The 27,371-nt window shown below is 41.1% G+C and overlaps 1 protein-coding gene across 1 annotated transcript; it reads right to left on the bottom strand.

Moving 5' to 3' along the window:
- Window positions 1-2,998: 2,998 nt before the first annotated feature.
- ERCC2 (ERCC excision repair 2, TFIIH core complex helicase subunit) lies at window positions 2,999-10,660 on the bottom strand. The gene is made up of 6 exons (XM_053689748.1): window positions 10,645-10,660; window positions 4,325-4,424; window positions 3,579-3,656; window positions 3,436-3,498; window positions 3,246-3,359; window positions 2,999-3,163 (listed from the first exon to the last, which is right to left on the bottom strand). Exons 1-6 carry the CDS (start codon window positions 10,647-10,649, stop codon window positions 2,999-3,001), a joined length of 525 nt encoding a protein of 174 aa, XP_053545723.1. The 5' UTR covers window positions 10,650-10,660.
- Window positions 10,661-27,371: the final 16,711 nt, after the last annotated feature.

Raw genomic sequence — 27,371 nt, 5'->3', positions numbered from 1 at the left:
AACTAACATGACCACTAACCTTCTAGCATACATATACATGGCCTTTATTAACTAACATGACCACTGACCTTCTAGCATACATATACATGGCCTTTATTAACTAACATGACCACTGACCTTCTAGCATACATATACATGGCCTTTATTAACTAACATGACCACTGACCTTCTAGCATACATATACATGGCCTTTATTAACTAACATGACCACTGACCTTCTAGCATACATATACATGGCCTTCAGCAACTAACATGACCACTAACCTTCTAGCATACATATACATGGCCTTTATTAACTAACATGACCACTGACCTTCTAGCATACATATACATGGCCTTTATTAACTAACATGACCACTAACCTTCTAGCATACATATACATGGCCTTTATTAACTAACATGACCACTGACCTTCTAGCATACATATACATGGCCTTTATTAACTAACATGACCACTGACCTTCTAGCATACATATACATGGCCTTTATTAACTAACATGACCACTAACCTTCTAGCATACATATACATGGCCTTCAGCAACTAACATGACCACTGACCTTCTAGCATACATATACATGGCCTTTATTAACTAACATGACCACTGACCTTCTAGCATACATATACATGGCCTTCAGCAACTAACATGACCACTGACCTTCTAGCATACATATACATGGCCTTTATTAACTAACATGACCACTAACCTTCTAGCATACATATACATGGCCTTTATTAACTAACATGACCACTGACCTTCTAGCATACATATACATGGCCTTTATTAACTAACATGACCACTAACCTTCTAGCATACATATACATGGCCTTTATTAACTAACATGACCACTGACCTTCTAGCATACATATACATGGCCTTCAGCAACTAACATGACCACTGACCTTCTAGCATACATATACATGGCCTTCAGCAACTAACATGACCACTGACCTTCTAGCATACATATACATGGCCTTCAGCAACTAACATGACCACTGACCTTCTAGCATACATATACATGGCCTTTATTAACTAACATGACCACTAACCTTCTAGCATACATATACATGGCCTTCAGCAACTAACATGACCACTAACCTTCTAGCATACATATACATGGCCTTCAGCAACTAACATGACCACTGACCTTCTAGCATACATATACATGGCCTTCAGCAACTAACATGACCACTGACCTTCTAGCATACATATACATGGCCTTTATTAACTAACATGACCACTAACCTTCTAGCATACATATACATGGCCTTTATTAACTAACATGACCACTGACCTTCTAGCATACATATACATGGCCTTTATTAACTAACATGACCACTAACCTTCTAGCATACATATACATGGCCTTCAGCAACTAACATGACCACTGACCTTCTAGCATACATATACATGGCCTTTATTAACTAACATGACCACTAACCTTCTAGCATACATATACATGGCCTTTATTAACTAACATGACCACTGACCTTCTAGCATACATATACATGGCCTTTATTAACTAACATGACCACTAACCTTCTAGCATACATATACATGGCCTTTATTAACTAACATGACCACTGACCTTCTAGCATACATATACATGGCCTTTATTAACTAACATGACCACTGACCTTCTAGCATACATATACATGGCCTTTATTAACTAACATGACCACTGACCTTCTAGCATACATATACATGGCCTTCAGCAACTAACATGACCACTGACCTTCTAGCATACATATACATGGCCTTCAGCAACTAACATGACCACTAACCTTCTAGCATACATATACATGGCCTTTATTAACTAACATGACCACTAACCTTCTAGCATACATATACATGGCCTTCAGCAACTAACATGACCACTGACCTTCTAGCATACATATACATGGCCTTCAGCAACTAACATGACCACTGACCTTCTAGCATACATATACATGGCCTTTATTAACTAACATGACCACTGACCTTCTAGCATACATATACATGGCCTTCAGCAACTAACATGACCACTGACCTTCTAGCATACATATACATGGCCTTCAGCAACTAACATGACCACTGACCTTCTAGCATACATATACATGGCCTTCAGCAACTAACATGACCACTGACCTTCTAGCATACATATACATGGCCTTTATTAACTAACATGACCACTGACCTTCTAGCATACATATACATGGCCTTCAGCAACTAACATGACCACTGACCTTCTAGCATACATATACATGGCCTTCAGCAACTAACATGACCACTGACCTTCTAGCATACATATACATGGCCTTTATTAACTAACATGACCACTGACCTTCTAGCATACATATACATGGCCTTCAGCAACTAACATGACCACTGACCTTCTAGCATACATATACATGGCCTTCAGCAACTAACATGACCACTAACCTTCTAGCATACATATACATGGCCTTCAGCAACTAACATGACCACTGACCTTCTAGCATACATATACATGGCCTTTATTAACTAACATGACCACTGACCTTCTAGCATACATATACATGGCCTTTATTAACTAACATGACCACTGACCTTCTAGCATACATATACATGGCCTTTATTAACTAACATGACCACTGACCTTCTAGCATACATATACATGGCCTTTATTAACTAACATGACCACTGACCTTCTAGCATACATATACATGGCCTTCAGCAACTAACATGACCACTGACCTTCTAGCATACATATACATGGCCTTTATTAACTAACATGACCACTGACCTTCTAGCATACATATACATGGCCTTTATTAACCAACATGACCACTGACCTAACATATTCATGGCCTTCAGCAACTAACAATCATCTGCCATCTAAATCTTAAGTGAACGTCCACCAACAAACTGACCAGAGCTTATTCACAGACATTTTTTACCACTCACCCACAATAAACAAACCAAACAACATTTTTGGTACTGAGGAGGCACATTCATCAACCATTCAGTGTTCCCCTCTTTTACCTAGTCCCAGTCACAAAAGAAAATGTCTTGGTTGGCACCATTACCTCATAGTAGCGACAGCATTGAACCGTTGGGTCTGCCTGACGCTTTGTTCGCACAAATGAGGCAGTGAGACTGTGACAGCGGCCGTCTATCTCCTTCCCAAACCGTAGAGCACTTACCTGATAGTGAGAAAGGAAGATGTAGTTAAACGGCGCCGAACACTGAATGGGAGGATGACAGAGACGTACCGATACTGCTCACCTCTGGGTTTATACATAGGTTCCGTCTAGAGCTCAAAGCTAACGCCAAAAAGTTAAGCGTTTCCCCCGTCTGAGACTGAGTGTATTCTATCAGCTTCCTTAACTCTTCCACCACCTGAAATGTTATTAATCACATCAAAAACTACACAATACATTTCTCAGCCTTTACAGATTCAGGATGCGCTAATTACCTTCTCAATTTCTGGCACAGTTCTGGAACAATATATTAACTTGGTAAGTTCGAGTGGGTATGTCTAAAAAACACACAACGTGAGAGAGTCAGAAAGTGAGGAGTAAGGGAACGAGAGCGACAGGGACGCTGTTCTAGACTTACCCTCTGGTAGGCCACAATAAGGGACAATAAAGACACAGTCTTGCCAGTCCCAGACGGCATTTCCAAAACTCCATGACCCTGTTATGGTAAAGAGTAATAAGTTAGTAGAATATCCCCACAGAAGAGAGATAAGGGAGGTTACATTGCTAGTGAAGAATAAATCCCATCAGACGTCCATACCAGGTTAGTGCACGTGCACAACAGAAGCACGTTATATTCGCTCTAAAGAAGACAAGCAGCTGTAGAAAGGACAAGGGGAGCAAAGCACAAGAAGACAAGAGGGTGCGTAAAAAACATTGGATTATCTAGAAATGACAAAGTAGACTCTACTATTCAAGGTGGGAAATAAGAGCTGTGATGCAGAGTTAAAGGGACATGAAACACAAAATGTCTCATGATTCAGACAGAGAATGCGATTTCAAGCAACTTTCCAATTTGCTTCTATTATGTCATTTGCTTCATTCTCCTGGTATCCTTTATTGAAGAAGCAGCAATGTCATGGATCAAATAGAACAAACAATGATAAACCACAATATACTTCTATTATCAAATTTGCTTCAATCGCTTGGTAGTAAATCATGACGTTTTATTTTGTACTGTCCCTTTAAGTACCTTAGGTCTGGAGTATGTATTGGTATATATGTAATGATGTGTGTGACAGGGTTGTAGATAGTTTTAGGAAATATAGAGGATGGAGACACCAAGACTTATAGAGCGCAAGATGACACAAAACGCGTTGTACGCACCTTGGCATCCAATGTCCTCTTCAGTTCCAGCATATAGGAAAACTGCTCCGGATATATATACTCATAGGGAAAGTACACCAGCAAGCCATCTATATTGAGCCTGTGAAATTCCAGACCTTAGTTATAATAACCACAACCACACACAGAGATGCTCAGAGAGTTATTTATAAGCAATATAACATTTTATTTGCTCTCCTTTTATATGTTCCCAATTATCCATTTTACAAGATGAAGTTAGTTAATATGTTATTTACAAATAGATTATTTATGTTTATTTTGTCATTTGAAATAGTTGCTTTTGCCTCCCTCCTATACAACAAAATTCAATACTTAAGTACTGGTTATAGAAAAGATATGTAATCAAGAAGGTTTAGAAGAAATCAGGATCACAGAGGGTGGGGGACAGAGAGATACTAAAATGTTAATTTTACATTCACGGCCTGATGATAAAAAATTCTTATGTTTGGAGAGAAATTGTAGTGCAGACTTCGCAGGGGCTGAACTCACAGAATGCTCAAAGAAAAATGACGGATCCTAGTAGTCCCATAAAACTCTCTGCTCAGGTGAGAATCTAAAATGTCCCCCCCCCAGCACTGTGAGATCTCTTTAATTTCTTTATGTGAAGGAGAGACAAGAGAGATATGAGAGTTTTGTTACACTTACAGTTTGTGCTTTGTATTTTATATTACTTTACACTTCAGATTGGGCCCTTTCAGTATTTTAAAATTCAACTTTTGCACTTTCTATTTTAATATATTTAGATTTCAATCCAGCAGTGATTTTTTTTTACAAATGATGATTATGTTTTGAAAGTTTCAGTGTTTCTTTAACAAATTAGGATCATGCTTTATATATTCCTGTGTATATTTTACAAATGAAATTGCTCTATTGTATATAAAACTGAAAGCTGCAGAAAGTGGGAGGGACAGGAGGGTTCCCTGTGCTGAAAAGAGGAGTTGCTAGAGTATGTCTGAAGCTCTCAAAAAATTCTCCTAAAATGCTGTAAGCATTTTACACAAGCTGGTCTCAATGAATTATCTTGCTAGATGCAAAAGCAAGTTAAAGGGACATGAAACCCCCCAAAAATTATTTCATGATTCAGACAGAGAAAACTATTTTAAACAACTTAATAATTTACTTCTATTATTTAATTTGCTTCCTTCTCTTGTTATCCTTTGCTGAAAGGTTTATCTATGTGAGCTCAGGAGCAGCAAAGAACCTAGGTTCTAGCTGCTGATTGGTTGCTGCATATATATACCGATTGTTGTTGGCTCACCCATGTGTTAAGTTAGAAACCAGTAGTGCATTGCTGCTCCTTCAACAAACGATACCAAGAGAATGAAGCAAATTAGATAATAGAAGTAAATTAGAAAGTTGTTTAAAATTGTATTCTCTATCTGAATCACGAAAGAAAATTTTGGGTTTCTTGACTCTTTAAATTGTGAAAACATTTTAGTTTAATTTGCTGCAAACTGAGCCTTTATATCAGTCCCAAGTGTTCTACTGTTAAAGGAACATGAAACCCAATAAATTTCTTTCAGGATTCAGATAGAGAATACAATTTTAAACAACTTCACAATTTACTTATATTATTGAATGTGCTTCCATCTCTTGTTATCCTTTGATGAAAGGTTTATCTAGGAAAGCTCAGGCGCAGGAGAGAACCTAGGATCTAGCTGCTGATTGGTGGCTGCATATATATATATATATATATATACTGATTGTCATTGACTCACCCATGTGTTCAGTTAGAAACCAGTTGTGCATTGCTGCTCCTTCAACAAAGCATACCAAGAGAATGAAGCAAATTTGATAATAGAAGTAAACTGGAAAGTTGTTTAAATTGGTATGTTCTACCTAAATCATGAAAGAAAATTTTTGGGTTTCATGTCCCTTTAACTTCACTTTCCCCTGTGAAATTCTGTATCCCAGAAAGTCTCAACTTTCCATGAAAGGAATCTCATCTCTCTGAGCCTTCCAGTTTCTGCCCTTATAGAACTCAGTGAGTTCAGCCCTTGTGAAGTCTACACTATAATTTATCTCTATCTTAGGGAATCTGTGAAAGCATAATCAGAATTTGCAAAATCACAGTCCAAAATACACTGATGCATACAGAATCTATATGCATTAAAGTACAAAATAGAAAGTGCAAAGCTTAATGTAATCAAAAGACAAAATCTGAAGTCTAAGGTAATATAAAATACAAAGCACAAATGTGTTAATGCACTGGAATTGTCTCTCCTTCACATACACAAATACAAGGAATCCCCCTTTGAAAATTATAGCAAAAGCTGCGTTTAAAAATATTGTGAGGGATCTCGCAGTGCTGGAAGATAATTTTACATCATCTCGTCTGACTGGAGAACTGTATATCATCAGGTCATAAGTCTGGGTCTCGCTGTGTATACATTGAGAGATAAGACAAGGAGGATGTTGTGTAAATATAGAGATAAGATAATAAGGTCTACTCTTCCTGCAAGCTCAACCCATTTCATTCTGTTGTGGTTTCAATTAGCAGAAACAGCTACTTTATTAACAAAATTACACACAAAGGAACAATGTTCCATACGTTTTACACTATTTGTTTGCTCACCCATTGATAGTCCCCATGCCACACTATTTTTGTTCTGCTTTTTTCAAGGGCCACAAAAACCATGGCAAACATTTTAGTGCCTATAACCAGGATCTAGCTATATGTAATAATACCAGTGAATATAAACAGAATATAGATACAATGTATTGATAACAGTGCATATAAACAGATTCTAGCTATATGTATTCATTCCAGTGCCTATAACCAGGATCTAGCTATATGTATTAATACCAGTGCATATATACAGGATCTAGATAAAATATATTAATACCAGCATTTATAACCAGGATCTAGTTATATGTAATAATACCAGTGCCTATAACCAGGATCTAGCTATATGTATTAATACCAGTGCATATAACCAGGATCTAGCTATATGTATTAATACCAGTGCCTATAACCAGGATCTAGCTATACGTATTAATATCAGTGCCTATAACCAGGATTTAGCTATATGTAATAATACCAGTGAATATAAACAGAATATAGATAAAATGTATTAATACCAGTGCCTATAACCAGGATCTAGCTATATGTATTAATACCAGTGCATATAACCAGGATCTAGCTATATGTATTAATAGCAGTGCCTATAACCAGGATCTAGCTATATGTATTAATATCAGTGCCTATAACCAGGATTTAGCTATATGTAATAATACCAGTGAATATAAACAGAATATAGATAAAATGTATTAATACCAGTGCCTATAACCAGGATCTAGCTTTATGTATTTATACCAGTGCCTATAACCAGGATCTAGCTATAAGTATTAATAGCAGTGCCTATAACCAGGATCTAGCTATAAGTATTAATAGCAGTGCCTATAACCAGGATCTAGCTATATGTTTTAATAGCAGTGCCTATAACCAGGATCTAGCTATATGTATTAATAGCAGTGCCTATAACCAGGATCTAGCTATAAGTATTAATAGCAGTGCCTATAACCAGGATCTAGCTATAAGTATTAATAGCAGTGCCTATAACAGGATCTAGCTATATGTATTAATAGCAGTGCCTATAACCAGGATCTAGCTATAAGTATTAATAGCAGTGCCTATAACCAGGATCTAGCTATAAGTATTAATAGCAGTGCCTATAACTAGGATCTAGCTATATGTATTAATAGCAGTGCCTATAACCAGGATCTAGCTATAAGTATTAATAGCAGTGCCTATAACCAGGATCTAGTTATATGTATTAATACCAGTGCCTATAACCAGGATCTAGCTATAAGCATTAATAGCAGTGCCTATAACCAGGATCTAGCTATATGTATTTATACCAGTGCCTATAACCAGGATCTAGCTATATGTATTAATAGCAGTGCCTATAACCAGGATCTAGCTATAAGTATTAATAGCAGTGCCTAACCCCAGGCTCTAGCTATAAGTATTAATAGCAGTGCATATAACCAGGATCTAGCTATATGTATTTATACCAGTGCCTATAACCAGGATCTAGCTATAAGTATTAATAGCAGTGCCTATAACCAGGATCTAGCTATATGTATGAATAGCAGTGCATATAACCAGGATCTAGCTATAAGTATTAATAGCAGTGCCTATAACCAGGATCTAGCTATAAGTATTAATAGCAGTGCCTATAACCAGGATCTAGCTATAAGTATTAATAGCAGTGCCTACAACCAGGATCTAGCTATAAGTATTAATAGCAGTGCCTATAACCAGGATCTAGCTATAAGTATTAATAGCAGTGCCTATAACCAGGATCTAGCTATAAGTATTAATAGCAGTGCCTATAACCAGGATCTAGCTATATGTTTTAATAGCAGTGCCTATAACCAGGATCTAGCTATATGTATTAATAGCAGTGCCTATAACCAGGATCTAGCTATAAGTATTAATAGCAGTGCCTATAACCAGGATCTAGCTATATGTATTAATAGCAGTGCCTATAACCAGGATCTAGCTATAAGTATTAATAGCAGTGCCTATAACCAGGATCTAGCTATAAGTATTAATAGCAGTGCCTATAACTAGGATCTAGCTATATGTATTAATAGCAGTGCCTATAACCAGGATCTAGCTATAAGTATTAATAGCAGTGCCTATAACCAGGATCTAGCTATAAGCATTAATAGCAGTGCCTATAACCAGGATCTAGCTATATGTATTAATAGCAGTGCCTATAACCAGGATCTAGCTATAAGTATTAATATCAGTGCCTATAACCAGGTTCTAGCTATATGTATTAATAGCAGTGCCTATAACCAGGATCTAGCTATATGTATTAATAGCAGTGCCTATAACTAGGATCTAGCTATAAGTATTAATAGCAGTGCCTATAACAGGATCTAGCTATATGTATTAATAGCAGTGCCTATAACCAGGATCTAGCTATAAGTATTAATAGCAGTGCCTATAACCAGGATCTAGCTATAAGTATTAATAGCAGTGCCTATAACTAGGATCTAGCTATAAGTATTAATAGCAGTGCCTATAACCAGGATCTAGCTATATGTATTAATAGCAGTGCCTATAACCAGGATCTAGCTATAAGTATTAATAGCAGTGCCTATAACCAGGATCTAGCTATAAGTATTAATAGCAGTGCCTATAACCAGGATCTAGCTATAAGTATTAATAGCAGTGCCTATAACCAGGATCTAGCTATATGTTTTAATAGCAGTGCCTATAACCAGGATCTAGCTATATGTATTAATAGCAGTGCCTATAACCAGGATCTAGCTATAAGTATTAATAGCAGTGCCTATAACCAGGATCTAGCTATATGTATTAATAGCAGTGCCTATAACCAGGATCTAGCTATAAGTATTAATAGCAGTGCCTATAACCAGGATCTAGCTATAAGTATTAATAGCAGTGCCTATAACTAGGATCTAGCTATATGTATTAATAGCAGTGCCTATAACCAGGATCTAGCTATAAGTATTAATAGCAGTGCCTATAACCAGGATCTAGCTATAAGCATTAATAGCAGTGCCTATAACCAGGATCTAGCTATATGTATTAATAGCAGTGCCTATAACCAGGATCTAGCTATAAGTATTAATATCAGTGCCTATAACCAGGATCTAGCTATATGTATTAATAGCAGTGCCTATAACCAGGATCTAGCTATATGTATTAATAGCAGTGCCTATAACTAGGATCTAGCTATAAGTATTAATAGCAGTGCCTATAACAGGATCTAGCTATATGTATTAATAGCAGTGCCTATAACCAGGATCTAGCTATAAGTATTAATAGCAGTGCCTATAACCAGGATCTAGCTATAAGTATTAATAGCAGTGCCTATAACTAGGATCTAGCTATAAGTATTAATAGCAGTGCCTATAACCAGGATCTAGCTATAAGTATTAATAGCAGTGCCTATAACCAGGATCTAGCTATAAGTATTAATAGCAGTGCCTATAACCAGGATCTAGCTATAAGTATTAATAGCAGTGCCTATAACTAGGATCTAGCTATACGTATTAATACCAGTGCCTATAACCAGGATCTAGCTATATGTTTTAATAGCAGAGCATATTAACAGGATTTATTTTTATGAACTGGATTTAGTTAGAATTTATCAGTTCCAAATGCCCATATAAAGTTTTAGTTTTTAACTAAATCCTTTTATAACAGGATCTAGATACAAAATATAAATGTATGTAGTTACAATGTATCAAATACAATACACACAAAGAAGATTTAGCTGCTCTATACAGACATAAATATACATTTGTAGCTCACTCACTTCATTGCTGCTCCGAGCACCGCCTCCTCGCTGTAACCACACCCCTTATTATGTAAATAAACTGCTAAAAACGCTCGCTATTTGCTAACCAATGCTTGCGTTATGTGTGACGCCATCACAAGTGGGCACTGTGGCACTATCGCCTTGTTTGATGAGGGCAATGTGAGCGAACCACGAGTCGCACGTGTATGACGTAATAAAGAGCAGCCATAGTCCGCCTCTAGACGTGAAAAATAGATAGCTGACAGATTCAGACAGGAGCGATGGAACTCCGAGTGTTGGATGTATTCTGTGGGAGTTTTGTTGCATTAGCGTATGGGGTTGGGCGGCTATATTATATCTGGTGTATATGAGGCAGGCAGGAGAGTAATTTAACGCCATGTGCACACTGATTAATTTGCAACTCATACTGCAGTATTAACACTGATTGTGACCTCACATACTGCAGTATTAACACTGATTGTGACCTCACATACTGCAGTATTAATACTGATTGTGACCTCACATACTGCAGTAATAATACTGATTGTGACCTCACATACTGCAGTATTAATACTGATTGTGACCTCACATACTGCAGTATTAACACTGATTGTGACCTCACATACTGCAGTATTAATACTGATTGTGACCTCACATACTGCAGTATTAATACTGATTGTGACCTCACATACTGCAGTATTAACACTGATTGTGACCTCACATACTGCAGTATTAATACTGATTGTGACCTCACATACTGCAGTATTAATACTGATTGTGACCTCACATACTGCAGTATTAATACTGATTGTGACCTCACATACTGCAGTATTAATACTGATTGTGATCTCACATACTGGAGATTAATACTGATTGTGACCTCACATACAGCAGTATTAACACTGATTGTTATCTCACATACTGCAGTATTAATACTGATTGTGACCTCACATACTGCAGTATTAACACGGATTGTGACCTCACATACTGCAGTATTAAGACTGATTGTGATTTCACATACTGCAGTATTAACACTGATTGTGATCTCACATACTGCAGTATTAATACTGATTGTGACCTCACATACTGCAGTATTAATACTGATTGTGACCTCACATACTGCAGTATTAATACTGATTGTGACCTCACATACTGCAGTATTAATGCTAATGTAAATATAGTGACCTCACATACTGCAGTATTAATACTGATTGTAACCTCACATACTGCAGTATTAACACTGATTGTGACCTCACATACTGCAGTATTAATACTGATTGTAACCTCACATACTGCAGTATTAACACTGATTGTGACCTCACATACTGCAGTATTAATACTGATTGTAACCTCACATACTGCAGTATTAACACTGATTGTGACCTCACATACTGCAGTATTAATACTGATTGTAACCTCAGATACTGCAGTATTAACACTGATTGTAACCTCACATACTGCAGTATTAACACTGATTGTGACCTCACATACTGCAGTATTAACACTGATTGTGACCTCACATTCTGCAGTATTAACACGGATTGTGACCTCACATACTGCAGTATTAACACGGATTGTGACCTCACATACTGCAGTATTAACACTGATTGTGATCTCACATACTGCAGTATTAACACTGATTGTGATCTCACATACTGCAGTATTAATACTGATTGTGACCTCACATACTGCAGTATTAACACTGATAGTGACCTCACATACTGCAGTATTAACACTGATAGTGACCTCACATACTGCAGTATTAGCACTGATTGTGACCTCACATACTGCAGTATTAACACTGATTGTAATCTCACATACTGCAGTATTAACACTGATTGTGACCTCACATACTGCAGTATTAACACGGATTGTGACCTCACATACTGCAGTATTAACACTGATTGTGATCTCACATACTGCAGTATTAACACTGATTGTGATCTCACATACTGCAGTATTAATACTGATTGTGACCTCACATACTGCAGTATTAACACTGATAGTGACCTCACATACTGCAGTATTAACACTGATAGTGACCTCACATACTGCAGTATTAGCACTGATTGTGACCTCACATACTGCAGTATTAACACTGATTGTAATCTCACATACTGCAGTATTAACACTGATTGTGACCTCACATACTGCAGTATTAATGCTAATGTAAATATAGTGACCTCACATACTGCAGTATTAATGCTAATGTAAATAAAGTGACCTCACATACTGCAGTATTAACACCGATAGTGACCTCACATACTGCAGTATTATTGCTAATGTAAATATACTGACCTCATATACTGCAGTATTAATGCTAATGTGATTATAGTGATCTCACATACTGCAGTATTATTGCTAATGTAAGTATAGTGACCTCACAGACTGCAGTATTAATGTTAATGTAAGAGTGACCTCACATACTGCAGTATTAATGCTAATGTAAATATAGTGACCTTACATACTGCAGTATTAATGCTAATGTGATAGTGACCTCAAATACGGCAGTATTAATGCTAATGTAAATATAGTGACCTCACATACTGCAGTATTAATGCTAATGTAAATATAGTGACCTCACATACTGCAGTATTAATGCTAATGTGATGATAGTGACCTCACATACTGCAATATTAATGTTAATGTGATTATAGTGATCTCGCATACTGCAGTATTAATGCTAATGTGATTATAGTGACCTCACATACTGCAGAATTAATGTTAATGTGATGATTGGGATGATAGTGACCTCACATACTAATGTTAATGTGATTATAGTGATCTCACATACTGCAGTATTAATGCTAATGTGATGATAGTGACCTCACATACTGCAGTATTATTGCTACAGTGATTATAGTGATCTCACATACTGCAGTATTAATACTAATGTAAATTTAGTGACCTCACATACTGCAGTATTAATGCTACAGGGGTGATAGTGACCTCACATACTGCAATATTAATGTACATTTAGTGACCTCACATACTGCAGTATTAATGCTAATGTAAATATAGTGACCTCACATACTGCAGTATTAATGCTACATGGGTGATAGTGACCTCACATACTGCAGTATTAATGCTACATGGGTGATAGTGACCTCACATACTGCAGTATTAACACTGATTGTGACCTCACATACTGCAGTATTAACACTGATAGTGACCTCACATACTGCAGTATTAACACTGATTGTAATCTCACATACTGCAGTATTAACACGGATTGTGACCTCACATACTGCAGTATTAATGCTAATGTAAATAAAGTGACCTCACATACTGCAGTATTAACACCGATAGTGACCTCACATACTGCAGTATTAACACTGATTGTGATCTCACATACTGCAGTATTAACACTGATAGTGACCTCACATACTGCAGTAATAATGCTAATGTGATAGTGACCTCACATACTGCAGTATTAATGCTAATGTAAATAAAGTGACCTCACATACTGCAGTATTAACACCGATAGTGACCTCACATACTGCAGTATTAACACTGATAGTGACCTCACATACTGCAGTATTAGCACTGATTGTGATCTCACATACTGCAGTATTAATGCTAATGTAAATATAGTGACCTCACATACTGCAGTATTAACACTGATAGTGACCTCACATACTGCAGTATTAACACTGATAGTGACCTCACATACTGCAGTATTAACACTGATTGTGATCTCACATACTGCAGTATTAACACTGATAGTGACCTCACATACTGCAGTAATAATGCTAATGTGATAGTGACCTCACATACTGCAGTATTATTGCTAATGTAAATATACTGACCTCATATACTGCAGTATTAATGCTAATGTGATTATAGTGATCTCACATACTGCAGTATTATTGCTAATGTAAGTATAGTGACCTCACATACTGCAGTATTAATGTTAATGTAAGAGTGACCTCACATACTGCAGTATTAATGCTAATGTAAATATAGTGACCTCACATACTGCAGTATTAATGCTAATGTAAATAAAGTGACCTCACATACTGCAGTATTAACACCGATAGTGACCTCACATACTGCAGTATTATTGCTAATGTAAATATACTGACCTCATATACTGCAGTATTAATGCTAATGTGATTATAGTGATCTCACATACTGCAGTATTATTGCTAATGTAAGTATAGTGACCTCACAGACTGCAGTATTAATGTTAATGTAAGAGTGACCTCACATACTGCAGTATTAATGCTAATGTAAATATAGTGACCTTACATACTGCAGTATTAATGCTAATGTGATAGTGACCTCAAATACGGCAGTATTAATGCTAATGTAAATATAGTGACCTCACATACTGCAGTATTAATGCTAATGTAAATATAGTGACCTCACATACTGCAGTATTAATGCTAATGTGATGATAGTGACCTCACATACTGCAATATTAATGTTAATGTGATTATAGTGATCTCGCATACTGCAGTATTAATGCTAATGTGATTATAGTGACCTCACATACTGCAGAATTAATGTTAATGTGATGATTGGGATGATAGTGACCTCACATACTAATGTTAATGTGATTATAGTGATCTCACATACTGCAGTATTAATGCTAATGTGATGATAGTGACCTCACATACTGCAGTATTATTGCTATAGTGATTATAGTGATCTCACATACTGCAGTATTAATACTAATGTAAATTTAGTGACCTCACATACTGCAGTATTAATGCTACAGGGGTGATAGTGACCTCACATACTGCAATATTAATGTACATTTAGTGACCTCACATACTGCAGTATTAATGCTAATGTAAATATAGTGACCTCACATACTGCAGTATTAATGCTACATGGGTGATAGTGACCTCACATACTGCAGTATTAATGCTACATGGGTGATAGTGACCTCACATACTGCAGTATTAACACTGATTGTGACCTCACATACTGCAGTATTAACACTGATAGTGACCTCACATACTGCAGTATTAACACTGATTGTAATCTCACATACTGCAGTATTAACACTGATTGTGACCTCACATACTGCAGTATTAATGCTAATGTAAATAAAGTGACCTCACATACTGCAGTATTAACACCGATAGTGACCTCACATACTGCAGTATTAACACTGATAGTGATGTAATATAGTGACCTCACATACTGCAGTATTAATGCTAATGTAAATAAAGTGACCTCACATACTGCAGTATTAACACCGATAGTGACCTCACATACTGCAGTATTAACACTGATAGTGACCTCACATACTGCAGTATTAGCACTGATTGTGATCTCACATACTGCAGTATTAATGCTAATGTAAATATAGTGACCTCACATACTGCAGTATTAACACTGATAGTGACCTCACATACTGCAGTATTAACACTGATTGTGATCTCACATACTGCAGTATTAACACTGATAGTGACCTCACATACTGCAGTAATAATGCTAATGTGATAGTGACCTCACATACTGCAGTATTATTGCTAATGTAAATATACTGACCTCATATACTGCAGTATTAATGCTAATGTGATTATAGTGATCTCACATACTGCAGTATTATTGCTAATGTAAGTATAGTGACCTCACATACTGCAGTATTAATGTTAATGTAAGAGTGACCTCACATACTGCAGTATTAATGCTAATGTAAATTTAGTGACCTCACATACTGCAGTATTAATGCTAATGTGATAGTGACCTCACATACGGCAGTATTAATGCTAATGTAAATATAGTGACCTCACATACTGCAGTATTAATGCTAATGTAAATATAGTGACCTCACATACTGCAGTATTAATGCTACAGGGGTGATAGTGACCTCACATAGTGCAGTATTAAAGTTAATGTGATTATAGTGATCTCTTATACTGCAGTATTAATGTTAATGTGATGATAGTGACTACACATGCTGCAGTATCAATGCTAATGTAAATAATGACCTCACATACTGCAGTATTAATACTAATGTTAATATAGTGACCTCACATACTGCAGTATTAATGCTAATGTGATGATAGTGACCTCACATACTGCAATATTAATGTTATTATAGTGATCTCACATACTGCAGTATTAATGCTAATGTGATTATAGTGACCTCACATACTGCAGAATTAATGTTAATGTGATGATTGTGATGATAGTGACCTCACATACTGCAGTATTAATGTTAATGTGATTATAGTGATCTCACATACTGCAGTATTAATGCTAATATGATGATAGTGACCTCACATACTGCAGTATTAATACTAATGTAAATGTAGTGACCTCACATACTGCAGTATTAATGCTACATGGGGTGATAGTGACCTCACATACTGCAATATTAATGTAAATTTAGTGACCTCACATACTGCAGTATTAATGCTAATGTAAATATAGTGACCTCACATACTGCAGTATTAATGCTACATGGGTGATAGTGACCTCACATACTGCAGTATTAATGCTACATGGGTGATAGCGACCTCACATACTGCAGTATTAATGCTACATGGGTGATAGTGACCTCACATACTGCAGTAATAATGCTACATGGGTGATAGCGACCTCACATACTGCAGTATTAATGCTACATGGGTGATAGCTACCTCACATACTGCAGTATTAATGCTACAGTGATTATAGTGACCTCACATACTGCAGTATTAATGCTACATGGGTGATAGTGACCTCACATACTGCAGTATTAATGCTACATGGGTGATAGCGACCTCACATACTGCAGTATTAATGCTATAGTGATTATAGTGATCTCACATACTGCAATATTAATGTTAATGTGATTATAGTGATCTCACATACTGCAGTATTAATGCTACATGGGTGATAGCGAGCTCACATACTGCAGTATTAATGCTACAGTGATTATAGTGACCTCACATACTGCAGTATTAATGCTACATGGGTGATAGTGACCTCACATACTGCAGTATTAATGCTACATGGGTGATAGCGACCTCACATACTGCAGTATTAATGCTACAGTGATTATAGTGATCTCACATACTGCAGTATTAATGCTACATGGGTGATAGTGACCTCACATACTGCAGTATTCATGTTGATTAGCTGATAGGGACATATCTGACTACTGTAGTCATGATAGGGCAGCTCATAATGCTATAATACTGTTGACTAGCTAATAGGTGTAGTCTGCGCTGCTGTTTTAATGCTGTTTGGCTGATAGAGTGGCTCATACTGCTTTGTTGATGCTGATTGGCTTATAGGGATATTTCCCACTGTTGTATTATTTTTATTAGCTGATAGATAGCAGATAGGGCTGCTTATACTGCTGTATACAGACTGGTACCTCTGCCTGCCCCCATATGTGTGCATTGCCCCTTCCAATATCTCTTCTTTATAACCCTATGTGCTCTGCCCCTGTACTTGGGTATATCTCCCCTACCTCAGCTGTGTGCGCTGCCCTTAGTACTCAGGTACCTTATTCTTACCTCGATATGTGTGTGGTGTCCCCTTTTTTTCCCCGGTGCCTTTCTTTTGCCCCAGATTTGTGTGCAGCCCCTCTATACCCCAGTGCCTTTCTCCTGCCCCGATGTGTACAGCCCCTCTTTACCCCAGTGCCTCTCTCCTGCCTCCGTGTGTGCTACCCTCTATACCCCAGTGCCTCTCTCCTGCCCCCGATGTGTGTGCTACCCTCTATACCCCAGTGCCTCTCTCCTGTCCCCGATGTGTGCAGCCCCTCTTTACCCCAGTGCCTCTCTCCTGCCTCCGACGTGTGTGCAGCCCCTCTATATTAATGCTAATGTAAATATAATGACCTGATACTGCAGTATTAATTCTAATGTAAATATAGTGACCTCTCATACTGCAGTATTAATGCTAATGTAAATATAGTGACCTCTCATACTGCAGTATTAATGCTAATGTAAGTATAGTGACCTCACATACTGCAGTATTAATGCTAATGTAAATATAGTGACCTCACATACTGCAATATTAATGTTAATGTGATTATAGTGATCTCACATACTGCAGTAATAATGCTAATGTAAATATAGTGACCTCACATACTGCAGTATTTATGTTACAGGGATGATAGTGACCTCACATACTGCAGTATTAATGCTAATGTGATGATAGTGACCTCACATACTGCACTATTAATGCTAATGTAAATATAGTGACCTCACATACTGCAGTATTTATGTTACAGGGATGATAGTGACCTCACATACTGCAGTATTAATGCTAATGTGATGATAGTGACCTCACATACTGCACTATTAATGCTAATGTGATAGTGACCTCACATACTGCAGTATTAATGCTACATGGGTGATAGCGACCTCACATACTGCAGTATTAATGCTACAGTGATTATAGTGATCTCACATACTGCAATATTAATGTTAATGTGATTATAGTGATCTCACATACTGCAGTATTAATGCTACATGGGTGATAGCGAGCTCACATACTGCAGTATTAATGCTACAGTGATTATAGTGACCTCACATACTGCAGTATTAATGCTACATGGGTGATAGTGACCTCACATACTGCAGTATTAATGCTACATGGGTGATAGCGACCTCACATACTGCAGTATTAATGCTACAGTGATTATAGTGATCTCACATACTGCAGTATTAATGCTACATGGGTGATAGTGACCTCACATACTGCAGTATTCATGTTGATTAGCTGATAGGGACATATCTGACTACTGTAGTCATGATAGGGCAGCTCATAATGCTATAATACTGTTGACTGGCTAATAGGTGTAGTCTGTGCTGCTGTTTTAATGCTGTTTGGCTGATAGAGTGGCTCATACTGCTTTGTTGATGCTGATTGGCTTATAGGGATATTTCCCACTGTTGTATTATTTTTATTAGCTGATAGATAGCAGATAGGACTGCTTATACTGCTGTATACAGACTGGTACCTCTGCCTGCCCCCATATGTGTGCATTGCCCCTTCCAATATCTCTTCTTTATAACCCTATGTGCTCTGCCCCTGTACTTGGGTATATCTCCCCTACCTCAGCTGTGTGCGCTGCCCTTAGTACTCAGGTACCTTATTCTTACCTCGATATGTGTGTGGTGTCCCCTTTTTTTCCCCGGTGCCTTTCTTTTGCCCCAGATTTGTGTGCAGCCCCTCTATACCCCAGTGCCTTTCTCCTGCCCCGATGTGTACAGCCCCTCTTTACCCCAGTGCCTCTCTCCTGCCTCCGTGTGTGCTACCCTCTATACCCCAGTGCCTCTCTCCTGCCCCCGATGTGTGTGCTACCCTCTATACCCCAGTGCCTCTCTCCTGCCTCCGTGTGTGCTACCCTCTATACCCCAGTGCCTCTCTCCTGCCCCCGATGTGTGTGCTACCCTCTATACCCCAGTGCCTCTCTCCTGTCCCCGATGTGTGCAGCCCCTCTTTACCCCAGTGCCTCTCTCCTGCCTCCGACGTGTGTGCAGCCCCTCTATATTAATGCTAATGTAAATATAATGACCTGATACTGCAGTATTAATTCTAATGTAAATATAGTGACCTCTCATACTGCAGTATTAATGCTAATGTAAATATAGTGACCTCTCATACTGCAGTATTAATGCTAATGTAAGTATAGTGACCTCACATACTGCAGTATTTATGTTACAGGGATGATAGTGACCTCACATACTGCAGTATTAATGCTAATGTGATGATAGTGACTGTTACAGAAGCATTAGTTATTTTGTTGTGAAGAAACTTATTTCCCAGCAGCAATGCCTGAACCAGCCAAGCCAGCGCCTAAGAAGGGCTCCAAGAAAACCGTAACAAGTATCATTTCATAAAGGGTTAACTCTGTTCAGTTTTGAGAAAACTATTTTCTGAGGCAGGTTTCCTAGCATATTGTGTACTGTAATTAAGTTTGTGATAAGCATTCACTGCTAGGTGATAAGAAGGACTCAATTGTTTTCTTGTGTGTACTTGTTATCTGCGGTGGCCTGTCCAAGGGCTTTGTCTAAATGTGTGATGGGGGATTTTATGCTTCCCCCCCTGGGAGTGCCCTGTGTGCATGTAACCTAAATAAAAAAGCAGGCTGGGCATCCCAGTCCTCAGTTCTTGGTTGTCCCTCAATCGCAGCGTTGACTCGTTTTTGTGGGCAGAAGGGTATCCTAGCTGTACTACAGCTAAGGGGGATTATTCTACATTTGCGAGACTCATATAGAATACTATGGAAAGCAGTTTCTCCCCTCTTCAGCAATAGGAATCCAGGCTACTAAGCGGTCCATCTCTCAGCGAGACTAAGGGTAACCGTAACATTTGGCGGCAGCGGTGGGATTTTTCCTGGATTTCCTAGGAGAGGTACAGAACTGATGGAGAGCACTTACGAAAAATTGAAGCGTACAACCCTAAAGGATTTACTTGAAAGCAGAGGGGGGTACGCCAGCAACCGGCCGAGGAGAGAGCTGATCGCAGAATTGACCGAACTGGATCAGAGCTTCACAATGGCGGAAACACCGACCACGATTAGTAACGAAAAAACCAGGATTGTTCGGGAGAGGCTCTCACTGTACGGGCCGAACCCCTCCATGGAATTGGTACAGCAGTTGATGGCGGAAGCGGACAAGGATATACGAGAGACTCGAGCCCACAAACTCAACCTAGCGAACGCACACCGCAATGCTGAAGCCCCGCAGGTAATCATCCCTGTCGAAAATGCTGGGAGGCCCAAGATACCCTATGCGGCATTTCGACCCTTCCTAGAGAGCGAGACAGGGATTGATGAATATTTGGCGGACTTCGAAAGGCAATGTGCCCTGCACCAGATTCCCAACAGGGAGTGGCCCACGATATTGTCTGGGAAACTATCCGGGCGAGCCCTGGAAGCCTTTCGTACTCTGGGTGCTGAGGAAGTGACACAGTATGAGCTAGTTAAGGAGACACTGTTGCGACGGTACGCAGTAACTCCGGACGCGTATCGCCGACAGTTTCGGGGCACGAAAAAGAAGCCTAACGATACCCATATGGAATGGGCGCACCGAATGCGGAGAGCGGCAAATCACTGGATGAGCGGAAGTAAAGCGGTGACTGGTGAGGAAATTTTACAATTGTTTCTCTTAGAACATTTTTATAATGGCATGGAACAGCAAGGGAAGGAATGGCTGCGAGACAGGCGACCTTCTACCTTAGAAGAAGCAGCCAAATTGGCCGATGAACATTATGACTCCCGTCTTCACGAACCCAGAGAGGTTTACCGTGCACCCCCTCGTGCTGAATTCCGAGCCCCGGTGCCCGCAGGGCCCGCCCGACACTCAGGACCACCCAATAACAGCTCTGAGCGTCCCAGACCGACTTGCCACCGATGCAAGCAACCAGGGCATTTCATGGCTAGCTGCCCCCTTAATACGCACCAGACACCCAGGAATTACAATTACCCCTCTGGGGCATATCGTCCGGCCTGGACCCTCTGTGTTAACCAAGAGGCCCCTATGGAGGAATATTTGGGGCCGCTTCACGAGGCGGACCCTGTATATGCTGCCTCAGATAACCGCCAGCACCATCGGCAGAAGGTATGGCTCGAGGGGCGATCTACCGAGGGATTGAGAGACACAGGGGCTACTATCACGCTGGTACAGAGTCATTTGGTGCCGGAGCACAAGCGATCTAGACAGACTGTGGCCGTTAGAGTGGCGGGGGGGGATGTGTACAAAATTCCAACAGCTAAAGTGCATCTTGATTGGGGAGCGGGAAAGGGGGCTGTGAACGTGGGCATAATGGATAATTTACCTGCCAAAGTACTACTGGGCAATGATTTGGGCCCCATGACTTCTGCCTATGCTCCAGTATGCAACAACGAGGCGGACCCAGTGACTACACGGGCCCAAGCCCGGACGGAGCGAGAACTCTCACCAGTGCGGGAGACACAGGTAAGACCTACCCCGACCTTGCCTGACATGTTAGGCCCCATACCCTGGGACACCCCAGATGCTTTCGAGACAGAGTCTAAGACTGACCCGACCTTACAAAAGTACCGGGAACGAGCAGAGACCGGAGGGGGCGGGGCAGATAATGAAACATTCTTATGGGAAAAAGGGAAACTATACCGCTGGACAGAGAAAAGGGGACAGCGTAGGCGACAGCTGGTAGTGCCCCACAAATACCGTCAAGAAATCCTCAAGATAGGCCACGACATCCCCTTAGCAGGCCACCTAGCTGTAACCCGTACCCTACACCGCATTACTCACACGTTCTTTTGGCCAGGGGTACACGCTGACGTTAGAACTTACTGTAACACCTGCGATGTGTGTCAACGAGTAGGAAGGCGAGGCGATCACCCTAAAGCCCATCTAGTAAATATGCCCATTGTAGAGGAACCCTTCAGCCGGGTTGCTATTGACCTAGTGGGACCACTGGCTACCCCTAGTCCCTCCGGTAAGCGCTACATTCTTACCGTAGTGGACTACGCTACCAGGTACCCAGAGGCTGTCGCCCTATCCAACATACAAGCGGATACGGTAGCGAATGCACTAGTACAGGTGTTCTCCCGGGTAGGATTTCCAAAAGAAATCCTATCCGACAGAGGCACCCAATTTACTGCTGAATTGACCCAACAACTCTGGCAGGTTTGCAAAATTAAGTCCCTCCTGAGCTCCCCATACCACCCCCAGACGAACGGGCTGTGTGAGAGGTTCAATGGGACCCTCAAGCAAATGCTCAAGATGTTCACTCAGGAATACCGAGACTGGGAACGCTTCCTGCCGCACCTCCTTTTTGCTTATCGGGAGGTGCCCCAGGAAACGACAGGGTTCTCTCCCTTCGAGTTGCTCTACGGAAGAAAGGTACGGGGACCCCTAAACCTGATCCGGGAGCACTGGGAGGGAGAGATGGAGACTGACGGTGTCCCCATTGTGCCATACGTGCTGGAACTTAGGGACCGAATGGAGCAATTAGCCAAATCCGTGCGGGCTAATCTCCAGTCGGCCCAGAGAAGACGGAAAGTATGGTACGATCGGGGGGCCCGAAAGAGAATCTTTACCATAGGACAAAAGGTGTTAGTACTTAAGCCGGTGAAGACAGACAAATTGCAGGCGTCCTGGCAGGGCCCCTACCAGATCGTAGAGAAAAGGGGAGACACCACTTATGTGATAGCTAGCTGCCACGACAACAATCTTAGAAAGACATTCCATGTAAACATGCTCAAGGAATATTTTGAGCGACCAGAGAACGTGACTGCCGTATGTTGTTCCCCTCAGGAAGGCCCCGACAGTCTACCCATTCCAGACCTATTAGAAAAGAGTCTCCCCACAGGTATAGTGGCTCAGGTTCAGATAGGAGACCGACTTAGCCCCACTGAAAGGGAGCAGCTCAACCAACTCCTACAGTCCAAACACCTCACCTTCTCCCCGAAGCCAGGGTACACTACTTTAACCACCCACCAGGTAGATACTCCGGGACAAGCTCCCTTGCGCCAGGCTCCGTACCGAATCCCCGAAGCAGTTAGGATAGGAATGAAGAAGGAGATCGATGAGATGCTCCAACTCAGGGTAATTGAGCCCTCCGATAGTCCCTGGGCCTCCCCAGTTGTCTTGGTGCCCAAGAAAGATGGGACCACCCGGTTCTGCGTAGACTATCGGAGGCTCAATGAAAAGACCGTGACGGACGCTTACCCTATGCCCAGGGTAGACGAGCTACTCGATCGTATAGCCAGGGGAAATTACCTGACCACTATTGACCTCTGCAAAGGTTACTGGCAGATTCCCCTGGCCCCGGAGGCTATCCCCAAGTCGGCATTCGTCACCCCATTCGGCTTATATCAGTTTAGGGTAATGCCGTTTGGGATGAAGAATGCCCCAGCTACATTCCAGCGCTTGGTGGATAGGCTCCTGGATGGCTTCCAGAGTTTTGCTTGCGCCTACCTGGACGACATAGCGATCCACAGTGAGTCATGGGAGGACCACTTAGCTCACATAGGAATGGTTCTGGATCAGATCCGGGCTGCTGGCCTGACTCTGAAGCCAGAAAAATGCCACTTTGGGATGGCCGAGGTACAGTACCTGGGTCACCGGGTGGGGTGTGGAAAGCAGCGACCAGAGCCGGCCAAGATAGAAGCTGTCGCCAATTGGCCCACCCCCATCACTAAGACTCAGGTCCTAGCCTTCCTGGGCACGGCAGGGTACTATAGACGGTTCGTACCAGACTACAGCACACTTGCCAAACCCCTGACTGACTTGACCAAGAAGAACTTACCTCGACAGGTCCTGTGGTCTCCCCACTGTGAAACGGCTTTCCAGGCTCTCAAAAATGCTCTAATTAACGCTCCTGTCTTGGCGGCTCCAGCCCTTAACAAACGTTTTATCGTCCATACAGATGCTTCCATGTTCGGGCTGGGAGCCGTCCTCAGCCAAGTAGGCGAAGATGGAGGGGAGCATCCAGTTGCCTACATCAGCCGGAAGCTCCTGCCCCGCGAAGTCAGCTATGCAGCGGTCGAAAAGGAGTGTTTGGCTTTGGTGTGGGCATTAAAGAAATTGACTCCCTATTTATATGGGCAGGAGTTCACTCTGGTCACCGACCATAACCCGTTGGTGTGGCTGAACCGGGTCTCTGGAGATAATGGCAGGCTATTACGTTGGAGTTTATCGTTGCAACCCTTCAATTTCACCATTACTTACAGACCTGGGAAACAGAATGGCAACGCCGACGGGTTGTCCAGACAAACCGACCTCAGCCCCGCATAACCAGCGGTCTGGACAGCCTTAGTCTGCCCCGAAAAGGGGTCAGACCGTGTCTGCCAGAGTGTTCCACAGAAAGGGAGCACTGTTACAGAAGCATTAGTTATTTTGTTGTGAAGAAACTTATTTCCCAGCAGCAATGCCTGAACCAGCCAAGCCAGCGCCTAAGAAGGGCTCCAAGAAAACTGTAACAAGTATCATTTCATAAAGGGTTAACTCTGTTCAGTTTTGAGAAAACTATTTTCTGAGGCAGGTTTCCTAGCATATTGTGTACTGTAATTAAGTTTGTGATAAGCATTCACTGCTAGGTGATAAGAAGGACTCAATTGTTTTCTTGTGTGTACTTGTTATCTGCGGTGGCCTGTCCAAGGGCTTTGTCTAAATGTGTGATGGGGGATTTTATGCTTCCCCCCCTGGGAGTGCCCTGTGTGCATGTAACCTAAATAAAAAGCAAGCTGGGCATCCCAGTCCTCAGTTCTTGGTTGTCCCTCAATCGCAGCGTTGACTCGTTTTTGTGGGCAGAAGGGTATCCTAGCTGTACTACAGCTAAGGGGGATTATTCTACATTTGCGAGACTCATATAGAATACTATGGAAAGCAGTTTCTCCCCTCTTCAGCAATAGGAATCCAGGCTACTAAGCGGTCCATCTCTCAGCGAGACTAAGGGTAACCGTAACAGTGACCTCACATACTGCACTATTAATGCTAATGTAAATATAGTGACCTCACATACTGCAGTATTTATGTTACAGGGATGATAGTGACCTCACATACTGCAGTATTAATGCTAATGTGATGATAGTGACCTCACATACTGCACTATTAATGCTAATGTGATAGTGACCTCACATACTGCAGTATTAATGCTAATGTGATAGTGACCCCACATACTGCAGTATTAATGTTACATTGATTATATTGACCTCACTTACTGCAGTATTAATGCTACATATTCATGTTGATTAGCTGATAGGGACATATCTGACTACTGTAGTAATGATAGGGCAGCTCATAATGCTATAATACTGTTGACTGGCTAATAGGTGTAGTCTGTGCTGCTGTATTAATGCTGTTTGGCTGATAGAGTGGCTCATACTGCTTTGTTGATGCTGATTGGCTGATAGGGATATTTCCCACTGTTGTATTATTTTTATTAATTGATAGCAGAGAGGGCTGCTTATACTGTACAGACTGGTACCTCTGCCTGCCCCCATATGTGTGCATTGCCCCTCCCAATACCTCTTCTTTATAACCCTATGTGCTCTGCCCCTGTACTTGGGTATATCTCCCCTACCCCAGAAGTGTGCGCTGCCCTTAGTACTCAGGTACCTTATTCTTACCCCTGATATGTGTGTGGTGCCTCTCTATACCCCGGTGCCTTTCTTCTGCCCCAGATGTGTGTGCAACCCCTCTATACGCCAGTGTTTCTCTCCTGCCCCAGATGTGTGTGCGGCCCCTCTATACCCCAGTGCCTCTCTCCTGCCCCTCTATACCCCAGTGCCTCTCTCCTGCCCCAGATGTGTGTGCAGCCCTCTATACCCCAGTGCCTCTCTCCTGCCCCAGATGTGTGTGCAGCCCCTCTATACCCAAGTGCCTCTCTCCTGCCCCAGATGTGTGTGCAGCCCCTCTATACCCCAGTGCCTCTCTCCTGCCCCAGATGTGTGCAACCCCTCTATACCCCAGTGCCTCTCTCCTGCCCTAGATGTGTGTGCAGCCCCTCTATACCCCAGTGCCTCTCCCCTGCCCCAGATGTGTGTGCAACCCCTCTATACCCAAGTGCCTCTCTCCTGCCCCAGATGTGTGTGCAGCCCCTCTATACCCCAGTGCCTCTCTCCTGCCCCAGATGTGTGTGCAGCCCTCTATACCCCAGTGCCTCTCTCCTGCCCCAGATGTGTGTGCAGCCCCTCTATACCCCAGTGCCTCTCTCCTGCCCCAGATGTGTGTGCAGCCCCTCTATACCCCAGTGCCTCTCTCCTGTCCCAGATGTGTGTGCAGCCCCTCTATACCCCAGTGCCTCTCTCCTGCCCCAGATGTATGTGCATCCCCTCTATACCCCAGTGC

The sequence above is a fragment of the Bombina bombina genome, chromosome 7, assembly GCF_027579735.1.
Source record: "Bombina bombina isolate aBomBom1 chromosome 7, aBomBom1.pri, whole genome shotgun sequence".
Lineage (NCBI taxonomy): Eukaryota > Metazoa > Chordata > Amphibia > Anura > Bombinatoridae > Bombina > Bombina bombina.
Note: the sequence above shows the minus strand (reverse complement) of the source record. Positions and strands in the feature narration are given on the sequence as shown.

Coding starts and splice junctions, on each gene's coding strand:
- ERCC2 (XM_053689748.1), bottom strand. Junction 3,657..4,324: donor AGAGGACATTGGATGCCAAG/GTGCGTACAACG, acceptor TTACCATAACAG/GGTCATGGAGTTTTGGAAAT. Junction 3,499..3,578: donor TTATTGTGGCCTACCAGAGG/GTAAGTCTAGAA, acceptor TGTGTTTTTTAG/ACATACCCACTCGAACTTAC.